The sequence below is a fragment of the Periplaneta americana genome, chromosome 16 (genome assembly GCF_040183065.1).
Source record: "Periplaneta americana isolate PAMFEO1 chromosome 16, P.americana_PAMFEO1_priV1, whole genome shotgun sequence".
NCBI classification, from domain to species: domain Eukaryota; kingdom Metazoa; phylum Arthropoda; class Insecta; order Blattodea; family Blattidae; genus Periplaneta; species Periplaneta americana.
This window is the reverse complement of record NC_091132.1, coordinates 14691486-14710722: the sequence shown is the minus strand read 5'-3', so window position 1 is coordinate 14710722 and position 19237 is coordinate 14691486. Positions and strand designations below refer to the sequence as shown.

The 19237-nt window shown below is 34.6% G+C and overlaps 1 protein-coding gene across 8 annotated transcripts in view; it reads right to left on the bottom strand.

Annotated features, from left to right (window-relative positions):
* Positions 1 to 19237, bottom strand: part of MEP-1 — a 59337-nt gene that overhangs the window by 4938 nt on the left and 35162 nt on the right. For 6 of the 8 annotated variants that reach the window (XM_069815210.1, XM_069815211.1, XM_069815213.1 and 3 more), the window contains exons 5-7: positions 12318 to 12485; positions 4438 to 4617; positions 1184 to 1411 (exon numbers count right to left, since the gene is read on the bottom strand). In XM_069815210.1, the coding sequence (XP_069671311.1) occupies positions 1184 to 1411; positions 4438 to 4617; positions 12318 to 12485 (576 nt within the window). The remainder of the gene's footprint in view (positions 1 to 1183; positions 1412 to 4437; positions 4618 to 12317; positions 12486 to 19237) is intronic. The other 2 variants (XM_069815215.1, XM_069815216.1) reach the window with 1 other exon arrangement.

Below are 19237 nucleotides of genomic sequence, written 5' to 3'. Positions count from 1 at the left end.
ATCTGGATGAAATTTTTACTGCAAGTATTTATGAAGTAGCTGCATGTTTCTATGCATTTATTTTGTGAGAAATGCTGCTAGTTTATTTTATTAATATTTTTTTTAATGCTACTAGTTTATTTTATTAATATTTTTTCTTAAGAAAAGCAGCATTTCTCACAAAATAAATGCATAGAAACATGCAGCTACTTCATAAATACTTGCAGTAAAAATTTCATCCAGATTGATTAATATTTGGCATAAGAAAGTTGGTGTTGAATCAACAAAAAATGAACACAGAAAAATAGATTTGAAAATAAAATTAATATTTATGTAAATTAATATTCTCCTCCGCTACATTCATCTAGTAACTTCAGGGAGCCAACAAAAAGTTATTAGATTTGTAATCAGACATATTAAAAAAGAATTCTTCGATGAAAAATAATTTTGACAGCTCTTTAAATTCCACGCCCCCTTCCAGCCTTAATTTAAAAAGTGTAAACATACGAGTATTTGTAATCAGAATTGAGCTGAATCCATTTGGGGTATGAAAATATAAATTCTGAATAAGTGAAATAGCTAAAAAAAAAAAATTTGGAAAAATTTTCATGATTTTAAGTGGAGTTTTCCCTTAAGTATTCCCAACTATGCTCTGTTAAACTGATTCCTAGTCATTCCAAAATTATCTTATACTCAAACCTTATTTATATATTAGCTCTGAGTTGTGCGTAATTTAAATAAGTCCCTTTCAGTTACGTACAAACCAGGTTTTACTGTACATAAATAATATCAATTGACTTGTGTGTTTTTTTTTGCAAATCTGCAACACAGTCATGCTGTCCTACAACGATTTCATATAATATACAGATAATAATAATATATTTATTTATTCTGGCGAAGTTAAGGCCATCAGGCCTTCTCTTCCACTTAGCCAGAAACAAAAGAAGCTGATACAATTTTACTAATATTTAAAGAAAATTAATAAAAAATTTATACAGTCACAAGTTTAGTAAATTAAAGCAAACATACTAAATAATAATTAAAAATAAATATTATGAGACTAGAAGTTACATTCAATGAATATGTAAACAGTAAGTGAACCAATATTACAAATTACAAGACAAGACAAGAGAATGACACCCTAACTCCATATATCAATCTTGCCAATAATTCTCCTTAAACTACTGATATGACTTCCACTTACCCTGCCACAAACTGGACAGCGCCCACCATCTTTGCCCTTATTTGCTGCTTCTTGCATACTGGATGTAACGAGCCCGTGTGATCCTAAAAGATGGCGCTCCAAACCTTGGTCAGTAAAGAAACGGAACTGACATTTCTGGCAGTTGAGAGGTGGTCTGTTGTATATCATTTTGGGATGGATTTTCACTTTGTGTATCCACTGCATATGATTACGCAGTTGTTCCAAATCCTGAAATCCAAGACAAAAACACCTTAAAATGACAGTTGTATGCAGAAAAAAAAACTGTTTCATTTGCAGATTATTTTATTTTACTTAGTAGTACAATCTCAGATGCGTTTCCAATTCACTGTGGGCTAAAGCAAGGAGATGCACTATCACCTTTACTTTTTAACTTTGCTCTAGAATATGCCATTAGGAAAGTCCAGGATAACAGAGAGGGTTTGGAATTGAACGGGTTACATCAGCTGCTTGTCTATGCGGATGACGTGAATATGTTAGGAGAAAATCCACAAACGATTAGGGAAAACGCGGGAATTTTACTGGAAGCAAGTAAAGTGATAGGTTTGGAAGTAAATCCCGAAAAGACAAAGTATATGATTATGTCTCGTGACCAGAATATTGTACGAAATGGAAATATAAAAATTGGAAATTTATCTTTTGAAGAGATGGAGAAGTTCAAATATCTGGGACCAACAGTAACAAATGTAAATGATACTCGGGAGGAAATTAAACACAGAATAAATATGGGAAATGCGTGTTATTATTCGGTTGAGAAACTTTTATCATCCAGTCTGCTGTCGAAAAATCTGAAAGTTAGAATTTATAAAACAGTTGTATTACGGGTTGTTCTGTATGGTTGTGAAACTTGGACTCTCACTTTGAGAGAGGAACAGAGACTACGGGTGTTTGAGAATAAGATTCTTAGGAAAATATTTGGGGCTAAGAGGGATGAAGTTACAGGAGAATGGAGAAAGTTACACAACACAGAACTGCACGCATTGTATTCTTCACCTGACATAATTAGGAACATTAAATCCAGACGTTTGAGATGGGCAGGGCATGTAGCACGTATGGGCAAATACAGAAATGCATACAGAGTGTTAGTTGGGAGCCCGGAGGGAAAAAGACCTTTAGGGAGACCGAGACGTAGATGGGAGGATAATATTAAAATGGATTTGAGGGAGGTGGGATATGATAGAGAATGGATTAATTTTGCTCAGGATAGGGACCAATGGCGGGCTTATGTGAGGGCGGCAATGAACCTCCAGGTTCCTTAAAAGCCAGTAAGTAAGTAGTACAATCTCTAAAAAGCTTACTTTGTAAATAATTATGTAAATATGCTCCAAATGGTTTAGGAACGAAGGAAAAAGAAAAACATTTCAAACTTTGTCAAAATGAATTTCATATTTTGGCAATATTTCCTTCATATTGTGCCAGTCTCCAGTTTAATAAATATTTCAGTCTGTTTCAATCATCCCTGCCTTGTTAATGTAGCACTTAAGATGTGCATAATGGGCAAAACATACGTCACATAATTGCCTTAACATATGAAACTACAGTAGAATTTGGTTATAACGACATCCAAGGGACCTTAAAAATTACGTTGTTATAAACGAGTGTCGTAGTAACCGAGATTCATATTATCAGTCTAACGAGGTGGAAAATGAAAAATTACTAATTTAAATAGGCTTATTTCAGATTTATGTATTCACTTTTAAGCCTACCATGAACTTAATAAAATACACGTACAATTATTATAAATACAGCATTTTGTAGTAAAATAGTTTGTTCAGTACTCATCAAACTGTTTTACTTAGGAGTGAAGTAATCAGACTTACTCTCTTGTCTCCTACTTGCCCCATACACACTTTCTAAATTACGTTCTACGAGTATGTTCATTATTTCAGTTACAATTTCACTGCTACCTTGCCTAGCTTCGAACCATTCTGTTCAAATGCAGCAACAATTTTATCCTTGCTCTTCAAAATCATTTGGACTGTGGAATTAATTAGGCCAAACCCACGATAGACATAAGCTTTTTAAATTCCATTCTCAATTTGATGAATTACTTCAACTTTTTCTTCCAACGTTAAAACTTTTCTTTTAGTGCCATACTGCGTTAAAATGCGTACAGTTAGTGAAAACATCCTGTCGAAACTGACGGAACAGAGATACCGTTAATACTGCATGAATTTGGACAGGTTACAATGGGATGGGGAACCTGCCTGTCTTCCAGAAGTCTATGACAGAAGGAGAGAGTAAAGAATATGCCAGGTTACTAAATTTCAACAAAATATTTCTTAAAATACTTTGGTTCTTAGAAACTCGTATACTAAGCTGAAGTTGAAAATGACGTTATATGCGAGGTAGACGCATATACGTTTGTCGTATTAAGCAAGATAAAAAAGCATATGTCTTATGGGGAATTAGTTGGGACCACAGAATATTTGATGTTATAGGCGAGGTGTCGCACAAAACAAGGTCGCTATAACCAAGTTCTACTGTATTACATATATATGTATGTGTGTATATATATATATATATATATATATATATATATATATATATATATATATCCAATGCCACCAGGTTGTCTTTTCGACATTTCTGGTCTTCTCTCCTGGCCATGGCTTAATTGTAACCCACTTCTGAGGTTGGGGCGCCTGGAAGGCGGAGTTACATTACCCCGATGATGTGATAGGATGATTATGATAATGTATTGCCAGGAGAGGTCTTATATCTAAACTTAACCTAAATTCCAGACCATGGACGAACACAGGAATAATCCCCTTTAAAGGAAAAATTCCTGTGCTCTAACCGGGAATCGAACCCGGGACCTCATGAACTATAGCCAAAAGCTCTGACCACTAGACCATGAGGCTGGCCACTGATATGAAATTAAAATGTAAAACAATGCATCTGTTTAAATTTATAGCACAGTTTCTACTAGGATATATCCTAAAAATAACCTTTTTCTTTTCTTTTGGAAGTGACTATATGCAAATGAAACAAATACAGCACATTCGTAAATTAAGATTCCGAGAAATTTAGTGGGAGGGGGGAGGGAGGGAGGGAAGGTTACTTTATTAAAAACCTAAACTCTGGATCCTTAATTGTGAAAAACTATATATATATATATATATATAACTTTAAGTAACTACATATTAAATTTATATGTATAAATAAATACTTGTAAATAGTTTCCATCTCCAGAGATAAAAAAAAAAAAGAAGTAAAATATAAATGTGCTGTACCTTAATGTATCCATCACATATTTCACAAATGACGAAGGTAGCCTTGCCACCAGGATGTGTGCCGTGCTTCGCATGGGCCGGATTGCCTGGTGCCATCCCTGTAGGTTGTCGCGGCAGTGGAGTAATAGAGATACTGGGTTGTTGTAGCAGTTTGGCTGCAGGGTTCTTGTTATTAGCACTCTGTCAACACCAAGACAATCAGTAACAATTACAACTCTGAACAGAAATTCACAAGTATAGTAATTACAGCCAATAACTCCAACACATTCCAATCTTCAACAGAGGAAATTCTCTTCAAAATATGTGACTGGTTCTCAGTCAATAAATTGGTATTAAATTGTAACGAAACTAACATAATTCAATTTAAATCCTGTGCAAATTCAACCTCGCAAATTTCTAGCGCAATAATTAACAATAGATCCCTATTAGAAACAACGACAACCAAATTTCTTGGCTTAAAAATCGATAATGTGTTAAAATGGAAAAATCATATTAAAGAAATTACCCCCAAACTAAATTCAGCTTGTTTTGCTATTAGAACTATGCAAAAGATAGTAAATATCAATACCTTAAAAACAATATACTTTGCATACTTCCACTCAGTAATGAGTTTTGGAATAATATTCTGGGGAAATTCCACGGATAGTAACAGTATATTTCTATTACAAAAAAAAGTAATTAGAATAATAGTAGGTGCCAAATCTAGGGAATCTTGTAGGACTATTTTCAAAAAACTACAAATAATGCCTATGGCTTGTCAGTATATCTTTTCATTAATAATCTTCCTCGTATGTAAACGTGAAAACTTTGTAACTAATTCAACAGTTCATAGCATAAATACACGTCAAAAAAATGACTTTCATACTCCATCGGCAAGTCTATTGTGCTATCAAAAAGGAGTGCATTATATGGCAGTAAAAATTTTTAATAGCCTCCCTATCAATATAAAAAATGAAACTCAAAACATAAGATTATTTAGGGCCAAATTAAAGAAGTACCTTATTTCTCATGCTTTCTATTCTGCAAGTGAATTCATGACATTCAATAAACACTTCATGAAATTGATACTAAAACTATGTCTTGCACTAGTAGACTATATTGTAAATCTCGTCTGTATATATATTTCATCTAGACTGTGACTATAAATTAAGACTTTATAATAGTATTAAGTTTTTTGACTTGTTCCATATTCTAGCTGTAAAGCAATGTATGAATACCATGGAATGTTAATAAATACAATACTTTTACATTGAAATATCTGGTATGGATCTACAGAGATATCCCTTTACAATTTGAGAGCATTTACAATGCACACTGATGCAATAGGTTATCGGCAGTTACTTCACCTCCTGTATCAGCTGTACTAAGTACAGAATTTTTCTAGTGGAAAGTTATTTGCAAATTAAAAATCCTGTAACATGCGTTGGAAAGTGCATTCGTATAAGTTTTGTCAAAAATATCCAGCACATCTCACTCTCAAAATATAAATGGATCTTTCTGTAGTTATCGAAATTCAATAGTACTGACACAACGCTAAAACGAAAAACAAATTAAGAGTGTGATTACTAGGACTTCCCAATCTCTTAAAAAGGGGCTTGCTCCCTCCCTCCTCACAAATTCATTCACACACAAAAAGGAAGAGTAAAGACTAAACTTTATTCTCATCGGATTTATATCCACTATAAAGTAGTACTGCTACTTCGTATATATATATATATATATATATATATATATATATATATATATATATATATATATATATATATATATATATATATATATATATATATATAAATAACAATAGAAGAAAAAGCACTGATTCAATATAAAAAACTTATCAGATTACCAGGAAACAATTGACATTCATACAGTCCTCTCTGTAGATTGAAAACTCAAAAAAGTTTGATATCCATTGTTCAAGGATTAAAACAGAAAATCAATATCCCGAATTTAAAAGAAAACCTACAAATTAAACCAAACCCTTTAACTCTATTAAATATAGAATATAATCTAAATTTAACAGAAGAAATACTGAAATCTGAAGTAAACACTGAAATACTGAAACAATTGTCTTTAGAGACAATTAATATTAGGTACCCTCCACAAAACTGGCTTCATTTATACACCGACGGATCCTTGTTCTCCAGAGAACAAGGTGCTGGTGCAGGTGTTACGTGCTGTCTCTTCTCACTTTATAGATATCTTGGGTATGGAACAACAAGTTTTGATGGAGAAATCATTGCAATAAGTGAAAGTCTCAGGAATCTTCTATGCCACATCAATAAATTTAGGAATGCAGTTATATTGTCAGACTCCAAAGCAGCTATTCTATCAATAGTCTCTAAACACACACCTTCATCTCAAACAGCAGAAATAACTAAAATGCTCTCTCAATTAATATCACTCAATAAAAGAATTGTATTCCAATGGATACCATCCCATTGTGGAATCCTGGGAAACGAGAATGCGGATGCTTTAGCAAAGAAGGGCAGCACTGCTACTTACAGACCTGTTACTAAATCTACGTATTACTCTGTGAAGAGATTTATTAAATCTACATACTTAGACTTCAACAAACAAAATTTGATAACACAATCCCAAGGGAAAAAATGGAACTCTCTGCATCAAAATCCACAGTTAATTCCCGATTTACCACGAAAATCGTCTGTAGCTGCATTTAGATTGGCAACAGGTCATGATTGTTTGGCGAAACACCTGCATAGAATTGGAATATATCAGTCCCCTAACTGTCCATTGTGCAACTCAAACCAAGAAATGGATTCGGAACACCTCAAAATCTGTGCTTCAGTGGCTGGCCATGATAATATCTTTGAAAAATATTGGAGTGCAAGAGGTCAAATGACTTTATTGTCAAACGCCTGGCATTAGAAAACAACAATAACATATATTTAACCGTACCCCCATATGTCACCTCCGATTGAGGTTCTGGCTAATATGTGCATCTAATATCAGGCAGTACATCTTACTTGACGATATGTCTCAGAGGAAGCACAATAAATTGTTTGTATACATCTGAAGTCTGATTAGTGTAATATGTAGCTAGTGAGTGATGTATGCAATGGGGGTGGGGGGAGAGGAAGAAACTGGCCACTCTACCCCATTATCTCCTGGCCTAATTGCCTCATCACAAATGGTGCCATGTTGGCATCACTTATGAGGTTTAGACCTGTCTTCAGACAACAACCACCCTCATATGGATCACGTATCAGATATTTCTGGATACTTTTTTAAATTGGTTATCCAGCATCTGTACTATATGAAGGTGATAATGCTAGCAAAATAAGTCCAGGGTCCAACGTCGAAAGTTACCCAGCATTTGCTCTTGAAGGGTTGAGGGAAAATTCCAGGAAAAATCTCAACCACGTAACTTGTCCAAACCAGGATTTGAACCTGGGTCTGCTCGTTTCATGGTCGGGCATGTTAAACCGTTACTCCACAGTGGCGGTCTAAATTTTTAATTACTTGTATCTTATCTATATATATATATATATATATATATATATAATTTGAACTGGTAATGGGAATTATGGGAAAACGGCTGAACGGATTTTAATGAGGGACCCCTCATTTTCATGCCTGGCATCCAAAGTTTTTCGGAAAAGTAGTAGTTTTCAGTAAAATGTCAATTTTCCTATTTTCCAAAATCCATCTGTTGTCAGCTTTGAGAACTAATTTTATTGAATCACAGCCGACTTGATTGAATTTCAGAACAAAACACACACTACAATAAACAATAGGCTATTACACGAAGGCCATGACCTGCAGGATTGCCGACTTATTATTTAGAGCTCAATTCAATTTGTTATTAAAAACTGATTCTGCAGTGTATAATTTTCTGAGTACAGCTGTGTATTGGATATTCAAATCTACGAAACTTGAGGTGGTTTGATGACATTATTACCATTAGAAATTAAATATTATTATAGTTAATATCATGATGCGTCTATTTTTCATTAATTGTACATAATATTGATGCTATATTGATGACATGAAAGTGAAACGTTTTGAGGTTATGTAAGTAAATGTAGAGAATATCCTAATTTAGATCTTCATTTCTATAATTTACTGATTGGCTGCTATATATAACTACAAAACTTAAGTGAGATAATAATATTGTTATTAAAAATCAAATATTTTTATACTTATTAACCCAGTGGGGTTGGATCTTTTTCATATACTTAATGGCGGTGTAGTGTAGATATTGATATGTGTCATTGTCTTCAGTATTGGCTTGAGGGAGCGCAAAAATTACAGTTCCTAAGGAAAGATAAAAAGGTATTACTTACTAATAAAATAAGAGGCCTAGAAAATTTTGTAGTCTCCAGATCATTTCAGCAAGATATCTTTGTAGGATAAAATGATTTTACGCTCTACATTTCAAGTTCTACATGCAGCAGCTATACGAAAATGCTATTGTTCGAAACCTTAGCAAACCTGATTTTTTTTTTTTGTGCCTACAATCCACAATGACCTGAAATAGCTACTGCTATCGTCCTGACATTGATACTTGCGTTTTCGCGTTGAAACTCAAAAACTGAAGTTGAATAGGTTCAAGAAAAAGTATCTGGCCTAAAAAATCCATTTAGAGGGAGATATGTTTCATTATTATGGAAGCAAATAACTATCAAAAAGACAAGTATTCTTCATTGAAAATAAATTTGAAAAATTTTTATTTGAATGTCTAACGAACTTAGTTTGCAGCAGCATTTGCTGCACAAGCCACTAATATAAATAGAATTTTCGGTATGTTGTAAGTAAGTAAGTATCTTCATAATTTATAAAGGAATTCACTCCAATTCGAAGTACAAAGCCTTTCATACTTAAAAAAACTGCGAAACTTGTATTATAATATAAACTCCACAAGACTGCTGCACACACCACTTAATCACATTACAAAGAGTACCAGCATGTTGGAAGCTCTTATAAACAATGCTGTACACTTGTATAAAGCTTCCAGATTCACAAAATACACTGCTCAAGAGACCAAAAACAGGCCTGAACTGGGATGCAATGGTAATAACATAAAATTTACGAACCTACCATTACAAACTAACAAACAAACTTTTAAATGTATATATATAAAATTTAAGACTCTATTGGGAACTAACTTAAAAACTTTTAAGTGTTTGTATCGATTTTCTTTAAAAGTTGGATTGGAAAGTTACAGAAAAGAATATAATTAAAACTTTTTCCCCAATTTGGTACACAATGTATAATATTTACAAAGCCTTTCAAATCACAAGTGCAACTTGTAATACGAACGCATTTTGTTATTGATTTCTCTAAGTGAGACTTGTGAGGGGGGCAGGAACTGATGATAGCATTCAAAAGGTACTTAAAAAAAAGTAGATATTTTGAACGTTCTGTAAATCGCACCATATTGAATTTAATGAACTTCAAACTGACCACATAAAATAGACACTTAACAACGATCTTCTCCTCACTCATCAGCAAAAAAGGGAAGAAGAAATAGCTTCAGATACTACAGTCGTGTGGAAATGAAGTTGAGACTGGTATACAAGCACCACACATTTCAACGATGTAATATATATTTTATACACAACACAAATCATGAAGACAAATATTGTCTCATGCTTGCCTGTATTTCAATCATACAGTAGCGTGCAAATTAATCCGAACAATGTAATTACTTACGGGACAAAAAAAGGATCTCTAAGACATACCTCAGTAATCTATGTGGCCTCCCTTGTTCCTAATAACAGCTCTGAGACGATTTGGCATGGATTCCACTAAATTCCCACAAATATTCATTTCTTCATCGCGAAACCATACACCAATGAGGGCAGAAATCATCTTCTCCTTTGTAGAACAATCCATTTTTTGCATTCTTCTTTTGCAAATTGACCACAAGTTCTCAATGGGGTTGATGTCGGGTGAGTTGCCTGGCCAGGGGAGTACCTGAATATTCTTCTTGTTGAAGAATTCTGTAGTTTTTCGAGACATATGGCATGGTGCCAGGTCTTGTTGGAACACACCTCTGCCATCCGGAAACGATTTTTGCAGCTGGGGTACGATTCTGGTTTCCAATAAGTGAATATATTTGTCAGAATTCATCATTCCCTTGATAGGTATTAATGCTCCAGGCCCTTCATGTGTAAAACAACCCCAAAACATTACTTTAGGGGGGTATTTGGGTGCTTGTTGAAGATGAGCTGCTGTTACTTTTTCGGATCCTTTCCGTACGTAAGAAACACGGTGGCCATGGACCTCGAAATGAGACTCATCAGAAAAAAGTACATTCTTCCAGTCATTCACTGTCCAGTGTTGATGTAATTTTGCCCACATTAAGCATTTTTTGCACATAACAGGGGTTAGCAGTTGCTTCTTAGTAGGCTTACGAGCCCTTCGTCCAGCTTCCAAAAGCCTATGTCGCACTGTTGTGACGTGAATATTCGCCCCAGTGGTAACCATTAACTCGCGGGTTAAGTCGACAGCAGTTAGTCTAGGATTTAATTTACTTTTCCTGACAATTAAACGGTCATCTGCAGGTGAAGTCTTCCTTTTCCGACCACAGTTTCCTTTTTTGTGGGGTGTGATGGATCCAGTCTCCCTGTATCGTTTTATGATCGAATTAACAGTAGCCAAACCGATGTGACATTCTGCAGCAATTTGCCTCTGTGTCATAGAAGAATGCTCTGCTAATGTTATAATTTTAGACCGTTTTCGTGGAGTTGTATCCATTTGTGAAGACGACGGAATGTACACAGGATTGCAGTATTAAGTCTTCAATACAACTGAAATGCTTATAAGTACAAAACGACAGGCAAAATGTCACATATAAAAAAAATAATGACAGATCTTCAACAATGGAATTACACATACTACAGATGTCAATTAAAGCTGTATGAGCAGCTGTGAGGCCAACAATGACAGAAAATGTTGTTGTTGTTTTCTAATGCCAGGCGCTTGACAAAGTCATTTGACCTCTTGCATTCCAATATTTTTCAAAGTTATTATCATGACCAGCCACTGAAGCACAGATTTTGAGGGTTATACTGCCAGCATTCCATTGTAAGATGTTTAGTTGATTCTGTACCATTAAAGTAGTCCGCGCCCGGAGATCCGATTGGGGGACTATTTTACCTTAATGGTACTCATTTCATATTGGAGTTAAATGGCAAGTTGTAGCCGATTTAAGTGAACACCATATTTTAACGTTTTGGTGGCTACTTCATTCACACACAACCCCCAGAATGTCTGGAGGACCACACCTGCTGTTGGTCGACGGGTCCATTGGATCTAGCTGGGAGATCTTGTTGATCACCAGCTTTCCCCTCCTTAAGCCACTGGAGGACGATTTTAGTGCCATAGCAGGTCAGCACTAGGAACAGAAAAGTAGAAAGAGGAGGAAGGAAAGGGAAATGAACCCCTAGGCCTCGAATGCTCTAATGCCGTCGGGGTCGAAGAAAGTAAGAGTTCAGTCAGAGGACTGGATAGGAAAGGGTAAAGAGGGAATTAGGTATTGGATATAGGAAAATTATACCAAATTCAGTCATTAACTCATCAAGCTGACCAGTGCTAATTGATGAGTAGCCCCTCCCTTTAGTTCAGCTCGTAAAATTATGCTTACTAACAGCTGTACCACGGGAAGGTAGGGATGGGACATTGGGTATCTGTCCAGGTTGGTTCCTTAAAGCCTTCAATGGGAAGGATTAATGGCTCTCCCCCCTGTATCCGACAGATACCCTTTTGCAGCCATGACAGAAAATGTAAAAATATGTCGAGTTCGGATTAATTTGCACACTACTGTATTTCATTTGAATTCCTTTCCATTAAATCCATATTTACTGTTGCAATATACTAAAGGATGTAAGATGAAAATTACAAGGTTTTTTTACCTGTATGGTAATGGAATTGTTACCAGCAGCAATGTTAGGCACCAGAGCCACGGGCGTGGGAGCTGAAGCACCACTGCCAGCAGAACTTGGTGGCATCACTGTTAGACGAGGCACTGACGAGAGGCCACTTGGTACCATTGGCATCATTTGACCCTGGCTCCCCACAACCTGGAATGGGTATAGTTTAACCATCTCACACAAGTGTCAGCACAAAGGGGAGTCTACTTCCAAAACAATGATGATTAACATGTCACATTTCGACGAAGGGGGAGACTAGTCTCCTTTTATCAAATATTGTAGTCACTTCGATGCTTACATTGGATTGCAAGAAAAGAAACAATAAATGAGTTATTCCATAGTTAACTGATCTTTAAAATTAGTGAGCCAGTAGCGGCTGGTGGTCAAAATAATGTGTGCTACAATCTCTATATCGGCCTACTGTATACACTTATATGCATTTATCTTAATTTGAGACTCGCCTAGTGACGAAATATGGAGTTCCTTCCTACTGCAGAACTTGTCAGTTACCCTGGTGTTAAGCGTTAAATCCCTCCATCCTGGATCTATTGACAGTATTGCAAGAGCAGTGAGGCGATCCTGGGACATAGTGTTCCTTAAAAACGTTTTTATACGTTTCAAGCAAGAAAAACATCTTTCTGGCTCAGCAGTGGTCATTGGTGTTGTAACCAAAATATTTAACAACTTCGTTACTTCACAGAATGGATCCCGTGAATTGCTGGAGACTATGTTTTGTAACAATTGAACAGCCATCTATATTTCGGAAGTCGGATCTTCCGTATAGAACTCCAAGTTGTGTCTTTAACATTCTTGTGTTCAGTACAGTATAGCTGTTGACAGCAACTTCAAGTTCGCGTTCAGAAAAATTATGCAAAAAATTGTAAAAAAATTCGCTGTTTAACAATTTTGTTGCGTCTAGGTAGCTTAAAGATTGGGAACGATGAGTAGTTTCCTGAATTATACGGTTACATACCTCCTTGGCATCAATTTTCCGTCGCTAGCTGACTGATTCAGGAGGAACCTCAAAAAACTGGTAGATGGCAGCAGCAGTCGAACATTTGAATTACCAAATACACTGTACATAGTTCAGAGTTCCTCCACAAACAAGCATTCTTTCCTTACGTTTTACTTTTGCAATCTCCAAGCTGTGTTGTGCTGAAGCTGACTACAGCACTTCCCCGTGTAAAAATAGCCAATCAGAGCAGTTATTTCAGCTTCGCACATGCGCCCCTGAGGCACCAAAGAGCGAAGACTAAACACTCTATAATGCGTCATGAACATAACAACGGGAAATTGTCAAACAGCAGATCAAATACTATGGTATTGCAAACACTTTATTTGAGCAAAAATTATCATTGTGCTGTAGCACTGTAGCACATAAGGACGGGCCGCCCCTGTAGTGAGCCATTATGTTACACAGTGTTACTGGAGTGACAATTAACAGATTGTTTGTTATCACTTTGTTAGCCATTCCACTTAGCATTCTGAGTGAGGCTCTATCGTGAGCTATATTCACTTGCTTTTACAAGAGATGGAACTACTATACATGTCCACAAACAAATTCGCTGTTGGCCTAAATAAACATAAATTAATATTGTCATACATTTCTCAGAAAAGATCTGTAACAAATTTGGCCTTGGAACGTTATCTAAAGTACTAAAACCTCTACATTTAATGGTAATATCCTATCTGGAATACACAAAACGAAATACCTGACTAGCTGCACAAATAACCTCAAATTTTTCGTAAATATACAATTTCCGTAAATATGCATCCAATGACGACATGCTGCTTCAATATGAATAAGATAATCTGGCATATTCTTAACTGCAGTCGAAAAGTGTTTGTTTCTCTATGTTCTCAAAGGATCAAAACACAAGATTTATCTTTATCTGTGACTTTCATTCATTGCTTTGGAACTCCCAAATGTTACATCTTCAGAAAGGAATTTATACCACCAGTACATTACAAATGATTTAAACGATTTTCACTTTTCACACAGTTAAGTTTGTTCTAGCAACGTAACACAACATGGTTTTAAGCCAGTCAATAGTTTCAGAAAGTTAGAGGCAGTTCAAGTTTAAGCCTATACTTATTACAAAAAGTGGAACTTAACCAACAAGGAGAGTAAAAAAAAAAATGTATTATTCAATAATGAAAATTAATTATAAAAACCTGGAAATTACAGTATAACTTGAGTATACAGTGGTCTTATTTTTAAGGAAAATTCATTTTAAAATTTCACACGACTTCGGTTTTTATTTTAAAATTATATACATGCAAGTTTCATAATTGTGGCTTCAGATATTAAACACAATCAGAGTGATGGATGCAGCTTTTTTCAGCATTAATTTTCAATTTCTATAATTTACGTAGATTTTTATATATGACTGCATTCATTTGTTGACAAAATGGAGAAACGAAATGTGCTATCAAATAAAGACTGAAATTACGAAAATTATTATTGGTGTTAAGATTTCGCGAATAAAACAAGCATTCCTGGAATTTGTTTAAAAGCATGAGTTATGTTTTTTTGCATTATTATACGAATTCGAATTATTTTTTCAATCCAAAATAGCATTTTTTTGGGTTCTACGAAAAAGTATAAAGAAATGGTTGGGGTGAGGGGTAAAGACGTTGAGCAACTGCAACTCGTAAATTTGAAAAATCTCTGTGTATAAAGTGTGGTCTGTTATAAGAACTCATGACAAGATATTGAGAATTTAAGAATCGAGAGAATTAACTTCAAATGTGAACATGTATTTATTTTTAAACAATTATTTTAATTGGCGGGGAAAAAAGACTCAAACTGGCACAAGCTTTCTGTAACAAATTTGAGATAAACTTGCATCGTGTTACTGCAATCAGTAATAACATTGAGAATAAATTAAAATGCTTCAAAGAGTAATATTGTTCATGGGATAAAGTCTTGGTTGTGCATAAAAATTAGTTCATCTCTTACGAAACTGAAAACTGGCTTCACACCACACTATTACAGAATACAAAACACGTTTTTTACAATGCAAATTTTGAATGTAAATTAATGTTAGAGACAGACTTAAAGTTAATCAACTATTACAGAGACTACAAGAAGCAAATACAGTGAAACCTGTTCAAATCGAACCTGAATAATCCGGAATCCTGTCTATTTCGGAACAATTTATTGGTCTCGGCGAAATTTGTAGGTATGTGTAATTTTTCCTGAATAAAACGGAAACTGTCCAACGCGGAAACGGAAACTGTCTGATACTGTTTAACATGGAAACAATATTTTGGACACACTATATTTTGTAACTATATTTTGAAACAGCGTGTAATTTCAAGGAATATACGAAATATGTAGATTACTAAGATAAAAACAAGTTTTCTTAGCAAAATTTTAGAGGGTACGAGGGTGTATTGGCCTGTTGATCATAAATCTTATTACCCTGTAGACTAGGCAGACGAGTCCCTTCAAAGATTTTCAATGCTTCACACCGTATACTGTCGTAGCAAAATAAAGCGCAAGTGTAGTGATTTCCAGGTAAAAAAAAAGTTGCATAAAATGTGACATTAACATTAAGTGATGAAGTAAAAGTTATCGAGATAAAGGAAAATTAGAAACAAAGTCTATGTGAAATAATGTTGAAGTTAAGTTGTGGAAAACTCAGGTGTAACACTTTAAAAAATAAAGATCATAATGAGTGAGTGGCTTGCGGCCGATATTGGTGACACAAAAGGAACCAGAAAGCAACTGTTTATGTGGAAATAAATGAACTGTTGTGAGAGTGGCTTCTTCATGACCTTTCAAAGAACAAGCCAATTTCTGGACCTATCCTGCAAAGCAAGCTATTGAACTGGGAAAGAAATTAAATAAACCAGTATTCAAGGCTTCTAATAGATGGCTCTTAGTCCAATTAATTAATAATGTGCAGTGATATGCAGTACAGTATTAGAGCAGTGTTAGATATTAAATAGAATGAGATTAGTCAACTTTAGTAATGTTTAATGACTGATGAGTGAGTTACGATAATATTTATACAGAAAATGAGATTTTAATCAAGATGATTCACCAACGTAATAAGCGACAGAAAGCTGATTTAATGGGATTAGTGTTAAATGGAATATTTTGTACTTCTTGCAATTTGCGGCATGCCATTTTGTTTTTCATGTATATGAATGACAAAATATTCCATTTTAATGTCACACCTGAATAATACGGAAACCTGTCCACAACGGAAAAAAAAATTAGGACCATGTCACTTCCGTCTTGAACAGGTTTCACTGTATTTATAATTAAATTAACTACAATGTAAAGTTCGTTTTTACTTTGTATAACCTAAGGATTCAAATAATTGTTTTTGTTGGGAAAAAGAATTTAAAATGTGATTTTGAAATTTCTTTGGCTGAAGAGGTGAAGGTATAACTTTTACAGGTCATGAAGATGTATGGGAAACATGGAGATAGAGCTCCATGCTTCTGTGATCTCAGTGCTAGAATGAAGTGATTCCAACTACCTTTTTCACCTTTGGGACTCGGTAAAATATTTGACAGGAGACTAAATGGAAAATGGGGTTATTCTAGAAGTTTTTGCAATAGGAAAAATACTGGTGCAAACTGGGATTGAAACTGGGAGCTTCCAGTTCATAGCCTCTTGCTCCATTAATTGAGCTAGCAAGCTGTCATTCTTTGGCAGATACAGCAGATGAAAACAAGTTAATCCGAACAATACAAATTATAACTTGGAAAATGGGGCTGTGGAACATGGAAATGTTCGCATATAAAGTGCAATTCTGCTTCAGATCAATGTAAGTGACTGCTGGAAAATGTTTTTATGGAATTCATTTTTCTGTTAAGACTTGTTCTCCTAGCATACCAGAATGTGTTCTGTACATCATGAAATCTGCCTAAAATGAAACTTGCAATGAAAACCTGTCTACAAAAGAATTTTTAAGGCCCAATTGTATAAAACTCCCTGACTAAAGATCAACTTTGATCGAAGATCGAAAAGTGAACCGAGTTCAGACACTTCTTCTATTGTATAAAACTTTTCTGCGATCAAATTACCTTGGTTCAAATGCAATCTCAGTTCACGTGAAAAGGATTTGGCAACATCGCATAAACAGGTGAAATACGTGATGCGCGGACCATGTTATACAGGTTTGTTCAGTGTTGCTAATCTAGCGACTTTAACTCTTTTTCAACAACAATTTCTTTTAACTTTTATATTGCTTAAATAGGGATTTAGTGACCATTTTAGCACCCCATAGTGACAAAATTTAATCTTTCTTTGTTGATAATGAGAAATCTAGCGACTTTACAACTACTTTTTCGCGACTTTCCGTATTACACTCTGTTGGAGACACTGGTTTTTTTTTGTGCAATGTAAATAATGGCGGACAATAAGAAGAAGGTTGACTGTTCTCCAAGTTGTTATCATGTTATGGTGTTTGATACTGCTAAACATAATAAAGCTTTATAAAACGACAATTTTCGTTTAGTAATACAGTTAATTGAACATTTATGAATGTACCTATCATATCCATTAATAATTAATGGTTGTTATAAACATAATATAATTATAGGTTATGTTATTTGATACTGCTGAACACGATAGAGCCTTATAAAATATAAGAATGTTTGTGTATTAAAGCAAGAAATTGAAAGAAATATATATAAATGTACCTAACATATCTATTAATATTAATAATAATGGATATTTTATTTGCACAACCTGTCACTCGTGTATTTCAAACAGAAAAGAAATAACTGAACTTGGATCATCTAACTTAATTGGAGAAATTTCATCAGTCAAAGTTGACTTTAGTTTGAGACAAATTAATTTCAGATTAGACTTTATACAACACAAAATTCCAAGTTCAGCTGAAACAAGGATTAATTTAACCTCTGATCTAAGATTAAATGGTTTATACAAAAAGGGCCTAAAAGTTTTCCATGAATTTACTTCTATAACATCATCCAATGAAGATAAAGGAAATTAAAAAATACATACACGAATTTTACTTACTTATAAAGTCATATCATATCTAAAGTGCGAAATTAAAGCTTTGAATTTACAACATTCAAGGCACTTTCTGCAATCAGTAAATGAACCAAATGGCATTCCACTGCAAGGGATGCAGTGTATGAAAGGAAACACATATGCATCCCAAAGCCTTGCAAAAGACGTCAATGATCTAAAATTAAAAGATTTGATCAGGACCTGTTACAACTTGCCCTCCCTATTGTCTGTAAAGAAAGAAGGTAGTACAATGCCATCAGTAAGGAGCGGATTCCTATGTAATTAAATATTATTTTTGCGTGTCATAAAACACAATTAACAAAGTTAAAAATTCCGAACATTAAGTTTCAAGTTTAAAACCCGAATTTTATTTCAAATAAAAACACATATTTTCACAAAAAATTATGTAAATACATATTTTCAGGAAATCTATTATAAACACATAAATCTTGGAGTTTTTTTACTTAAATATTTTTTTACAAGAACTTTTAAACATTTTAAAACTAAATCAATTATGTAACTCAGAAGTACGTTATCTTTTTAAGAATTCTTGGTTGCTTCGTGTTTCTAAGCGCTGTGTGGTGTATCCGTGATCCATTTTTGTAATAGTATCGCCTCAAGTTCTGAGAACTGCTAGGCAGCATATCAGTGTTACCATTAGATAATAAATTAACATGGACAAAGAGGAGAGATCTTGCAACACATAATTATGAATGTTTATTGTTGCTGATGATGATTTCATTCAACGCTTTGTTTGTGAAACACAACAGATAAGAGCTCGGATATGAACATTATTTAATTTAAAGAAATCTCCCGCCTCTCGCTCATGTCCATCAAGGCAATACGTCTTGATGAGATTCCCTGTTATCGGCTTCGTCAGTCAATATCCTTCAAGATATAC